We start from the raw sequence: 13816 nt of genomic DNA on the forward strand, positions 1-13816 counted from the left end.
GCATACAATCAATTCGAGGTAAAAAAACCACAACATTTTGGCAGCCTATTTACTCTCTGTGTAGTGGATCTTAAATAAAGCATTGCATGCAGTAAAAAATACCCATGGCTGGTATATCAGCAAAGAATAACGCTAACTTTGGATTTCCTTTTATCGTTTCATACCAATACAATGGTATATAATTATTTGGAAACAAGAGACGAAGTGACCAACTATTTCGCAATAAGTATCTTAAGATGTTCAAGGTTGAAGGCCTTACAGACACTTTATATAATATTTGCACTGAAATACAGATTTAAGTGTAATTGCTGAAAAGTATCGCTTATAGTTCACTTCGTATGGTTGATATATATTTTGAGTTTTTATATTTACTTAGGAAAAGTGCATTCATATCTTTATAACATCAAATAATACGGCCAATAAAAAAGTAACAAAAAGGTGATATACGAGCAAATTTACAAACTCTAGTGAATAACTGCGCATCAATGGAACAGTTCACCTAGAACATTGCACGAGACTATTTCATAGATATCAGTATTATTCAAACATGGTAAATACGTTGTTTTGTTGTTGTTGCTTTGTTTTGTTGTGGTGTTTTTTTAGTGTTTGTTTGTCCTTTTTTTTGGGGGGGGGGGGGAGGGGGAGATATAATTGTATAAATTGTACGTAAAATATGTTGTATATATACTCTTCTTCAGATTTGGTTTGAAAATAGAATGCGACAAGATTGCACATTTGGGTGAATTAATGTTTCTATCATGGTTCAAACTGGAATTATTCGATTCAGCTTGGCATGAACTCATCATGGTGTAAACCATATTCGATTCTGCTTGGTATGAACTTTTCATGGCTCAAAGTGTAATGGTCGGCCCCGGCGAGCTCATCCCAACAGAATTCCACTGTATACGTAATACATATGTATTATGTATATTATTATATACAGAAAAAATGTTCATTCATCTCTGATTATATACATCCACGTATTGAGTCGGCTATCGTTTGTGATGAATAGTAAACTAAGGCCAATATAAACTAATTGCTAGATTTTCATCAATTTCTTGATAATTGAGGCGGGGTGGGGGACATTTCTTAATACATGATAGAGCATTTACATGTGTTTCTAGACGAACCACGAACATGATCGTAACGATTCTCCAGTTCCACATGTGAATGTTATACATCAACACGGTAGGTATGAATAAACGCCGTTCCCGGAAAGTACCGAACTGATACGCAAAAACCATGGTTCAACATTTTTATTTGAGCCATTAAAATTTCAGGGGCAAGCGGTGATGGAAATACAGCAATGAATTTTTAGTCGCATAAAGTATAATTTCGATATGTTTGTTTACGTTCATTAATCATTCAATATATATCAATTGAATGCGAATGACATATTAAGTTCTAACAAATCCTGTGGTTTTCCCATACAGATCATAAACTATGGAAATTTGAATAGAAAAAGAACGAAACAGAAATTAACCAGTGATTCATCCAACTTTAGCAATATTTTAATGTCTAAGTAATAATCAGAATAAAAGTACGCAATAAATAATATACAAACACAAAGTACCTTTCGGATCTGTTTAAGTTATCGTTTCTTTGCGTTCTATGTTTCCAGATGATGTATAAAACGCACAAAATGTACTCTTAATGACGTCATACCGGAAATGACGTCACTGGTTGTTCCGAGTAATGTATTCGTTGCCACTCGATTCCCACAGTTGGACGGGCTAAAATGCCCATCACGGCGAATTAGTATTTCGATAAAATCATTGATCTAAACAGTGAATTTATCATGCAATACACCGTTTGTTTCCAAATAAACCAACGTACAACGTGAACTAAATCACATTAAAGAGGTTTCATCCTCTGCATGTATTTTATCACGTTCATGGTTCGACCCCCTAGAATCGTCACATTCTTCTTTTAAGACATGCTTTCGAAATGAAAACAGACATCGCTCATCGACCGTTGAATTGGTTGCGGTACAAAGGCTTGCCGGGATGGCAACGAGTATTGAAACTAGAAATCCTACAAACGAAAAAAGGACAAAGGACGTTCGGTAAAGCTGAATTAAACCTGATTCAGCGACAGTGTTAGAACTTTCATTTACACTGTTGGTTGCTGACATATTTGTGTTGACCCAAATTTCATAGGCCGATGTGTTGGTCAAGGGTACGTCAAATTCGCTATTAAAAGTCATGTTATTTTCGCAGTTGTACGTGGGTCCTGGTGGTAACGGTGGATCTTTGGGCAGGTCTGAGTACAGCTGACCTAGATTCAACCATAAGGCCACAGCAGATCCACACAACGCACCTAACAGGACGCCCTTTGTCGTCGCTCGTTTGAACATCGCTGAGAGGAGAAATATTGCGCATGTTGGTCCGTCCATGCAGGCCACACAGCGCTGGAACAAGGCGATGACGCTTCCTGGTAGTGACGTCAGCAGAAATGACACGAGCAAGGCTAACACTCCGAAAACCAGGGTCACAATACGTGATATTGTTGTAGAAAACTCTGGAGTCATATCCGGCCTGATAACTTTTATAATATCCTGATACACAATTGCTGACAAACTGCTTAAGCAGGATGATAATGTACTAAAGGCTGCAGCCGAGAGAGCGGCAATAAACAGTCCAGGCAATCCAGGCTGGTTCTGAAATATATCAATGATTGCAAAGGGCACAATTTCATTGACATTCTGAACCTTTCCACTGGCGAATATGTCACAACCTTTGAATGCGTAATACGCAAAGATAAACCCCCCTTCGAGGACAGCGATGACCATTAAAGGCGCGTATATTGGTATGCTCAACAAATACATCATTTTTGCCGACTTAACCGTTGGTAAGGTGTATACTCTCTGCATTGCCGATTGTGAATAGCTGAAGTATAATGATGATGTCAGCGATCCAATAGTAACGTTCCAAAACGACAGCCGTATCCGTGGATCAAACCTGAACTCCATAAAGGTGAAGCGATCACCAGCGTAGTGAATAATATCCGAAAAGCCACCGACCACCAATGTCGTTTTAACAAAAACTGCGATAAAACCAGTTAACATAATCACAAACTGAAAGACATCTGTCCATATGACGGCTTTAATCCCACCTATGGACGTGTACACAGCCGTAACGGATGTGTACAGGATAATAGTGATCCAGTACGGAATTCCCATGACCACCTCGAGTGCAACGCACGTGCCATACGTCACAGTGCTCATATAGAACACCTGGTACACCGCACCAAACGTCATCGCCAGAATACGCAGCACGTTGTCACCGTAACGCAGGTTCAGATACTCGTATATCGACGTTAGTTTCAATGGGTGGAATACCGGAACAATGAAGTACGCCGTGAACAGTAATGTTATAAATTTTGACAGTCCGTAAAATGCATACATTGGTCCATATATGTAGCCTTCTGCCGGAAATCCGAGATAGAGAATGGACGACTGGAACGTAACAATGTAGGAGAACATGACCGGAAGAAGCTTGGACTTCCGGCCGGCCAGAAAGTATTCTTCCGGGCTCGTAGTCTGTTTCCTTTTGTCCACGATCGCAAAGTAAACTCCGATGGCGAATGATATAACAACAACGCCAATGAAAACAATATAATCGACGACGGTAAATGCTGAACTCATTTTTGTCCGGCTTGCTTCAAAACGTAAATTTATAAATTACAAGTGCATACTCAAAATGTAACCACAGTGCATTCACAGCGCTGTGAACTCAACCTATAGAGGATGAAAAATCAAAATGAATTGAATAAATGCATTATTTAAAGTGTCTAAACATTAAAGATAATGTAGTCATTAAATGGTGTTTATTACTTACGGTTCGTGGTTTAATTGCAAATGCAAGGATACCCTTGAACTAAATTGTAAAGAAGATATCATCAATATTTGAAAATACGAATATTACCGTTTCATTTTAATGATAACATCGTAACTAGAAAAACGCCTAAGATGTTTAAGTGCACACATACAATTTAAAAATCAACTATCGTCAATAGCTAATAATGTCTATAAAATTGGTAAAAGTAGTTCGTAATAATAATTATAATAATAACAAAAATAATAATAATAATAATAATAATAATAATAATAATAATAATAATAATAATAATGATAATAATACTACTACTGCTACTTCTACTACTACTACTACTACTACTACTACTACTACTACTACTACTACTAATAATAATAATAATAATGATAATAAAAAGAATACTACTACTACTACTCCTACTACTACTACTGCTACTACTACTACTACTACTACTACTACTACTACTACTACTACTACTACTACTACTACTACTACTAATAATAATAATAATAATAATAGTAATTCTGGTTACAGCTTAATGTAACCAGCGTTATCGCGGCGCACAGTTCCTACAAGTCTATACTACCGTAACCAGTTTATCACTAAAGAATCTATCCGATGAGCGTTTACCTTGTTACCTCCCTTTTCTTCTACAACTTTCGAGAAGGTAGCCCGTACATTTTTTCTCAAATCCCTGCCCAGCCCACCCCCTTTACATGATTTTAATAAACTATATATATATATGTGTGTTTTCAGTTCATCATTTGTGTGTATAGAGCTTAATGTTATCCATAGTTGTCAATATATTTCGGTATACTTGAATCGAGCCATAGCCCGGTCATCTTTACTTCAACATAACATATGTAACTTTTTAATTAAATGTGTTTTGTTTGCTCGCGTCTGTGATGTTTATTTCAGTCGAGCCACCAGAAACCATTGCCATTATGCCCTTACCTTGCCCCATCTTCTGCACGGCTTCATGTTGTCGACCATGACGTACCGAATCCAAGTTCAGTTTTCCATGATGCATGAATATACAACCCAACGTGAACCCGAGGATCAGGACGTTTGTTCCGGGAAGGCGCGGTGGCGATTTACATTTAGTCAATACGTAAAATATTTAATACGCCTAGGCAGTTTAGTACCGCTGTTACCAGGGTCTATGTGCTGATGGTGTTTTAAGTGTACAATACGGTGCGTCTTTATGGTGACGCTTGGAAGGGTCTATAATGGTGACCCTTGGACTTGATAGGGACGACAGGTATCAACCACCGCGTCTCCCGCCTTTAACATTAGCCGTGCAAGTTTAATGCCATCTTTCGAAATTAAATTAAATAAATCTGTGGACATAACGGGTTTCTTTTTGTTTACTTTTAAGCTTTGGTACCTCAAAAACAGTTCCCGCGCACACATGCTGCTTAGTGTACGCGGGTCACGTCTTTTTATACTGGCGTCCGTCGATAATAATAATAATAGTAATAATAATAGTGTTTAACGTGTTATTTTTATTACTAAGTTCAAATTGATTCTCAGTGAAGTATCTTTTTGCATAAACCATTAAGATTCTTAAGAGTTAAAAAAAATAAGAAAGAAACTTTTCTGGAAGATCAATTTCTGAAAAGGGAATTACTTCAAACTTGTCTAGACATGCGCTGCAGGTACCTGATTAACCATGATTGTTATGGTTTTAGGACTGGTATGGTATCTCACTTGTATTCATAAGACCTTTTAAATCTATGTTTAATCGACTTTTATCAAACATGTCTTTTTAATAGTGGCTGAACATTAATTTCGACCTGACTAAAAGGTTAGCTCATCTTACTATTCTTACAACTAACATCCCTATCGTACATGAGCGTTTAGAGTCGCGTTTAAGATAAAAGGAACCAAAACAAAAAAGTTATCGTCATTTGAATGACACTAACATATGGATTAACCGCTAGTGCCGGAAGGAGTATACCGGTTTCTAAATGGGGTTAATAAGTACCAACATAAACCGCTGCTAAGCGCGATATAAACACACCACATTCGGGAAGGAATCATATAGCAGGTGTGGACCCAGAAAATGACGTTAGAGGGGTCGTTACTTAGGACCGTAACATTTTGACATAGGCCCCTCCCTCAGAACCAAAATTGATTTTGTTTAAATGATGGCACGGTGATTTTGGGGTTCTCCGCTAAGAATTTTTAAATATTTCTAGTCCGAAAAGATGCATTTTGGGCAATAGTGTACAAGATCTGTGTCTAATTCCGTGAGGCCTATGAGTAAAGAATTTATAGAAAAACGATTAAAAAGGAAATTGTTTTGATTATAATGTGATAACCGCCGGGTTAAGGCATTCAGTTTATGGCAAACGATACATTCACATCGATTGAATGGAATGTTAAATTGTACAGGAAAATGTTTAAATTATGTAAGTACATCCCATGAATTACAAAATACGATTTCACTTGTCTACGACTGACATGCGACACATTATACACTTGTACAACTCGATATCGCATGTATACATGAATCATGTATATTGGAATTATTGTTTTACATCATTGTCAAGAATCTTACGGGTGATGAGGCCCAACATCCATGTCACAATGTAGGAGAACATGACCGGAAGGAGCTTGGACTTCCGGCCGGCAAGAAAGTAGTCCTCTGGGCTCAACTTCTGTTTCCTTTTGTCTACGATCGCAAAGTAAACTCCGATAGCGAATGACATAACACCAACGCCAATATAAACAATGTAATCAACGACGGCAAATGCTGAACTCATTTTTCCCTGCTTGCTTCAAAAGGTAAATTTATAAATTACAACTACTTACTCAAACTGCATTCACAGTGTTGTGAACTCAACATATAGTAGATGCAATATTAAAAAGAAATTGAAGAAAAACATAATAATAAAGTGTACAACCATTACGAATGCTGTGGTAATAAAATGGTGAAATATGTCTCACGGCTCATGGATTTATTTAAAATGCAAGGACTAAATTGTAAAGAAGATATCCTCAATATTTTAAAATACTACTATTACTGTAACATTCAAATGATAACATCGTTCCTAGTTATTGAAAGATATAATTGAACACATTATAAACTGGAACTGCCGTCTGAAAAGCTAAATATTTCTATGAAATCAGTAAGCTGGAAACGAAAGTACAAATAAAGGGAGATATCCTAAGTTTCTAAGGGCTAAGTCTGAATATGTCAGGAATGTCATTCAATCGGAATACCTGGGCCATTTTTGTCATAGGGCGAGCCTCGAATGTATGAGATTGCATTGGTAAAAGTAGTTCCTAATAATAATAATGATAATAATAATAATAATGATAATAATAATAATAATAATAATAATAATAATAATAATAATAATAATCAGAATAATCAGAATAATGAAAATAAAAATGAAATAATGATAATAGCAAAAAAAATGAAAAATAAAATAAAATAATAATTTAAAAAGAATTAATAATGATACTACTACTACTACTACTATTACTACTACTACTACTACTACTACTACTACTACTACTACTACTACTACTACTACTACTACTACTTGTACTACTACTAGTTGTACTACTACTACTTCTATTTGAATAATAATAATAATAATAATAATAATAATAATAATAATAATAATAATAATAATAATAATAATGTCGACATTGTAAACAATTCATTGTAGGGACAGTTAGTTGGCCTTACCTTTTAGTCAGGCTGTCTTAGATTAAAACATAGAATTACAGAGATTTAAAAGCTCTTATGAATATTTATGAGATACCACACGAGTTCTGAAACCATAAAATTAATGATGAATCAGGTATTTGCCTACGCATGTCCAGTCAAGTTTGAAGTATTTGCTTTTTTAGAAATTGATCTTTCACAAAATGTTCTTTCTGAATTGTTCAACGAACTGTATGAGCATTAACCACCCCAATCGTGCATGACGAATTGATTCGTGCGCATATGAGAATAAAGGCATTTATGTTTTCTTTCAATACTTTCAGCCAAACATAAATTATTTATTTATTAACCTCATAAAGTATAAAACAACGACTGTATAGGAGTGGTCTATACCGGGCCAATACATTTATCGAATGAAAAAGAACGGGAAAAACCCGATTTGTATAAACATTACTTTAGTTACTCAACTTTAAAGTAACTGACCTCTTGCATTTTTCACTTTCCCTGATGTAAATATCTTTAGAAATCTCTGATCTCCATCGACCATGTTTTTTAATTAATCTATCTGGTACGCCCCTTTCAGAAGCTGTTGTCGCACCTCTCGACCTAAACGAATGAATCCGTATTTAGAACTATCTAATCCTAAAATGGTATGATTTTTAACAAATATTTCTCTTGCTGTTGTATATGAAATATGCTTCCCCTTTCTTAATCTATGTGTATTATCTTTCTTGGAAAAATAAACGTTTCTAAACAAAAAATCATCTGAATCTTCTGAAAGCTGAGCTGAATCCATGTACATTCGTAAACAATTATCGTAAACACTGGACAAATATCGTTATCTGTCTTGGCAATTATAACGATGTTTCCCTTTTTATATTGATCAGTCTTTGATTGTCTTAACAGCACTTCTATGCAATCTTCTTTAAAAACAATATCAGAACATCTTAAGGAAACTACCTCGCTAAATCTGAAAAACCCGAAAAAAACTCAAAACTGACATGGTCACAAAACGTTTGTTTATCAGACAAGAATCGTTCCCAAAATATTTAACAGTATTGACAATATCGTTTTTTTTTTAATTGGTTCCTTTGATATGTGTGTTTTACCAACTGATCTCAAAATACCTTCTTTGACATTACGCACTAAACTGGAAGAACAAGGATCAACAAAATCACTGATTTTATGGGCATAGGAAATGCTATAAACAATTGCATTTAATTTTGATTCCGAACAAATACTATTTTCCATAGATGACAATTATAATGCAACAGTGTAATCTGTACTTGGAACTGCTGTAAATTCGTATTTGTTACACCATTTTGAAATGATTTTCGTAACTTTTGATAGTATTTCCCGATTTTGTTTTTTTGACCCAATTTCATGAGAAAATATTAAATCCGGGTGAACTGGAAACGAGTCAAAATCCTTCCAAACGCCTATTTTGAAAACATCTGAAAAATGTATATACACATACTTTTGAGAATATGTAATTCTAATCGCCTTCAGAAACGTATCTCGTCATGAACCAAAACATTCGCATTTATTTCATACTAATTACTCTTGTGAGCAACACATCATCTTACAACAACGTCAAAACAACTTTATAACTAAATCAAACTGAAAACTTTACTGAATGTCGCTATGTATACCAAAACAAAATACGGTGCATTTAAATATGATTACAACATACATCAAGCTAAATAACGCGCACAAACAGCGAACACGTACGTTGACCCAGTATATTAACGAACGCTTATACTAAGAATACCTTAAACATTTGCAATGATTCTAATTGCCAATACCTTACTAGAAAACCTTCTAGAATTGAAAACGCATTTCTGTTACCATTGTGTGTAAAAATGTTTTGCCCTTTGCCAAATTCCATAATGTCACAAACGTAATCTTTCTGGACATAATTAGCATTGAACAACATAGGCCAAAAGGCCGAACTAGGCCACTTAGGAACAATAAGCGTAGCAGATGCATTACAATGCAAAACATGCAAAATGGCCTTAGAAACTAGACATATGGGTGGCACCAGCCAATTATTGTCATTACCCAAATCTTGAGTAAAACAGTCTACTGCTTCCGACTCATAGTCCATAAACAAGGAATTGTATCTCTTGATTTTCCTGTTTTTGTATGTAGCAAAGCGATCTACATCATGCTGTCCCCAAAAACTATCTACATAGCTAAAAAAACTCGTCGGTGACTTCCCACTCATCAGTGTTGAATAGTTTGCTTATATTATCCGCAACTTCATTTAACTCTCTCGGAATCCACTGAATACGCAGATCTATCTTAAACTTCAAGCAAATGTCAAATATGCGTAAAGATTCTTGTTGTAACTCTACTTTGGTACTTCCACACTGAACGATATGAACGCACGACTGGGAATCAGAAAACCATTTTACCGTTTTACCATTTAACATATTGCCATAAACATCTAATGCAAGTCTGACAGCCCTTAATTCTCTAAAAGTAGAACTTTTGACTACTTCCTCTTCCGACCATATCGAGCGAAAAACGCTGTTTCTACAATGCACTACGTAAGCGCCCGCACCCGAATGGGAAGCGTCGGAATACACTAACACTTCAACTGGCGAATACGGAGCTAGAAATCTAACGTTAGATTTCTGTAAATTCAACTGCCAAAATTCCAATTCCTTTAGAAACGGGTGTCCTTCAGGAATTTTCATACAAACATCCCAAGAACTACGGCTTTCTATCAAAATATATAAAAACCTAGTCATTAACCTCACAATGTTGCGTAAAACTGGTTTCATAGAAATAATTTTGCCAACGCATTTTGCTAAACATCTCGCTGTGACTGAACTGTAATTTCTAAGAACGTGTTCAATGTTTGATAAACAATCTAGTACTCTCCTTTCCGGAATACTTATACAAAATGCTATACTATTCCAAAATATACCTATCCATTTAATGCTTTGAACTGGATTCCAAACTGACTTTTCGTTGTTTATGATGAAACCAGCCTTAATGAGACTATCCTGTTCAAAAGAAGCATCTGTCAGCGTCCTTTCTAACGATTTATTTGTGCCCCATCCATCATCTAGAAACATTACAATCTTTATGCCGTTTATTCGCCAATATTTGACCATTTCTCTCAACACTTTACTAAAAATAAAAGGGGCAGTACTGCATCCAAAAGCCAACACCGTGAAACAATAATATTTTCCCTTTATAGAAAAACCTAAAAATGTCTGATGAGCCGCAAAAATATCTATGTGATGATACCCTTGACTTAAATCAAACTTAAAATTGTAGGAATCTTTTTCAAAATACTCTAAACCCGTTTTCCAATCTTCAAAAGAAAAACTTTCTTTCCACAAAAAAATATTTATTTTTCTGAGATCCAAGATCAATCGTTTTTTGCCTTGTTTGTTTACAGCAACACTCAAGGGATTCACTGTATGCGGAACAAAAGGTGTCTCGACAATACAATGCTTTTGTAACAATTCGTTTACAGCAGAGTTTACAAAATCTATATTATCCAAAGCGGACTTATTATTAATCGCAAAAGAAGGTTCCGGCTCCTCAAAAAATGGTAATTTGTAACCATTATCTATAACATCAACAATATCTTGATTTGCGCCGATTTGTTTCCAAAAATCTATGTGGGATTTTAATCTACCCTTAACATTTTTGGTTTCACTTGAACAATCTGGTATAAAACTATTTTCTTCATACTCAAAGAAATCTCTATCAAACAAACAGTCAAAAGAATACTCATCATTTATATTCTGTCTTGGGCTGTGTGGTTGCCGCTGCGGCTCTGGACCTGTCGGCGTAGTAATTGTTGACTCTACGTGGAGCGCCTTCGTTTGCGCGGCAATCCCTCCGGAAGTGCTCTCGCTGACCGCACGAGAAGCAGATGTTGTTGCCGGTGCTGATACGCTGGGCACGAAAGGACTGCTGTGTCGAATGACCCCATCCCTCTTGTTGACGTGGCTGCCGCTGGCTTCCGGTGGTGGCGCTCGCAATGGTAGAAGAACGCTTATAAGGATTAAATTTGTTATCTGTAGAAGGCTTGGAAGTTTTGATCTTTTTGATAGCCCTGGTTTCAGCTTGTCTAAGCCTTTTTTCATCATCACTATCTGAACCAAGTAGCGGCTTTTCATACTCATTCACTGTCAACCAGCCCCCGGGGGAACAATCTGCCACTTGAATTAATTTATTCCTGTGCTTAACTTTAGAAAGTAAATCTTGTAAAATTTCCTCAGCTCCTTCAGGTAAGTTCTTACACAAAGCCCTTTCCAAGCCTTCCTGAATTTCTGAATTAAATTCAAACTGATGTTTATTTGATTCACTTTCAAGTTTTGGTTTCTTATCTTTGCTAGTTTTAATACTACAAAAATCCTGTTTAAAGTCCTTCAATTGACTGTCAAGATATGTTTTAAACAACGAAAAAGCTTCAATTGCTGAGTCCCCCGAGGACTTACCGTTTCCACGTGCAACTCCGCCGCCTTCTTCGTCGCTTGCCATAATACAATACACCAATTTTCTGATGGTTTAACTGGCCCGGTACAACCTCGAATGACGAAAACACGTGGACAAACGACTTTTATACCAGCCGTTTGGTTATATAAACCCACTAACCATTACCATATATGGCAATAGTCGGAAATACCCCCCCCCCATATATGGTAATTATCGTAAATACGATTTATTCCGAACAGAAAATAAATATATTCAGCTTTTATGGGAACGAAACGTTCACATCGATTTAATTTATTGTAAAATTTTAGAAAAAACATGGTTACGGTGAAAGTTTACTATATTGTGTAAGTTCATCTTATGAATTATCAAATTTGCTTTTACTTGTCTACGACGAACATGACGATATAATATACACTTTTACAACTCGATTTCGCACGTATTTATGAATTATCTAATCTGAAATGCTCTACATATATATCATTCCATACACATTATTAAGGAGCTTACGGGTGATGAGGCCCGACATCTAGTGGTGTAAGACAATCTAGTAATAGAGTTTTCCCCAAAAGAGAGTTTTATCTCAGTTTTTCCTCGACCACGTCTCTAAGTTCCCTTTTCTCTCAAGCATGTTGTTCGGTAGACACACTTTGCTCATTTTGCTATTTCACGCTTTTTATGTTTATCGGTTTCGTAAGTACTTCTCTGACACTTCCAAAATAATAAAATTGTAATAGATATGATTTTGTTGTTTTTAGAAAATATAAAATTATGATAAGGGAATACAAAAGTTTCCTTGTGACATCTGCAATGGTCATAAGGTCAACATAATTGAAGCAAACTATGGTATAAATTATTGATGGTACACATATTATAGATACTAAAGAATGTTATGTACGGTCAGCAATACATAATCAAGAATGTTTTGTTCAGCTCCAAAATTATTAATTATGAAATTAATTTAGGCATTGAACCTTTCTTTTCGCGCAGTGTATTTTTATTTGTTTATCACAGCCGCAACGATGCGAAAGTAGAACGTAACAGAACAAAAGTTAATTTCCACACATAACATCACACATGTACACAAATCTTCATCAGTGGAGTAGCCAATAATCATTTGTCATAAATTAATATATGCTTGGCAATTCTACATTAAGTTGTAATTAAGTAACACATGATATGGAAGCGAAATTTTTAACCCTCATTCAGAAATAATATTACGTACGAATCATTTTACAACTACTGTACAACACACCAAGCATCGCTTTATATCATCACTTTATATATGCATCTGTATTTGAAACGAAATGCTAACTTAAGTGGTCATAAATATTTTAAAATATGTAAAGTTTTTATGAACGAATTATCAGTTCAAGTAAAGATAACCAGTTGGCATCTAGGAGCCTATTTTCTATCTTTTTAGAGGTCTTATTATGTATATAATTAATTGCAGTAAACATTATCCATTGCGGTGATAAGCAAAGGATTACGACAAGTTATATTTTCTTTTTCATCGGTATATCTTTGCATCTTCATACCATAGTTTATAAAAAAAAAAATACAGACCAAGTAGCCAAACATTTTAAAATTTGCCTGTTTAAATGCCCAAGGTTTAAGACACTTAAAACTATATTAAAAATTGTAAGACATACGTTTGAAAGAACTTGATAATTAAATATCTATGGTAATATTTAGATATAATTGGATAGTACGTATTTTTAGTTTTTTCGCACATGTTTCGCTCGAACATGATTTGTTATTAAAATTGTAAATGATGTACAGTAATAACATTTGTCATCAGTGTTTTGTCTTAACTTTGCGTGTCTGCCGATGGGTA

General features: G+C 35.3%; 1 protein-coding gene across 1 annotated transcript; it reads right to left on the reverse strand.

Annotated features, from left to right (window-relative positions):
- Positions 1 to 1849: 1849 nt before the first annotated feature.
- On the reverse strand, positions 1850 to 3646 carry LOC128223372 (sodium-coupled monocarboxylate transporter 1-like). Its single transcript, XM_052932652.1, has one exon. It carries the CDS (start codon positions 3644 to 3646, stop codon positions 1850 to 1852), a length of 1797 nt encoding a protein of 598 aa, XP_052788612.1.
- Between the last annotated feature and the right edge of the window lie 10170 nt (positions 3647 to 13816).

The sequence above is a fragment of the Mya arenaria genome, chromosome 17 (assembly GCF_026914265.1).
Source record: "Mya arenaria isolate MELC-2E11 chromosome 17, ASM2691426v1".
Taxonomy (NCBI): Eukaryota; Metazoa; Mollusca; class Bivalvia; order Myida; family Myidae; genus Mya; species Mya arenaria.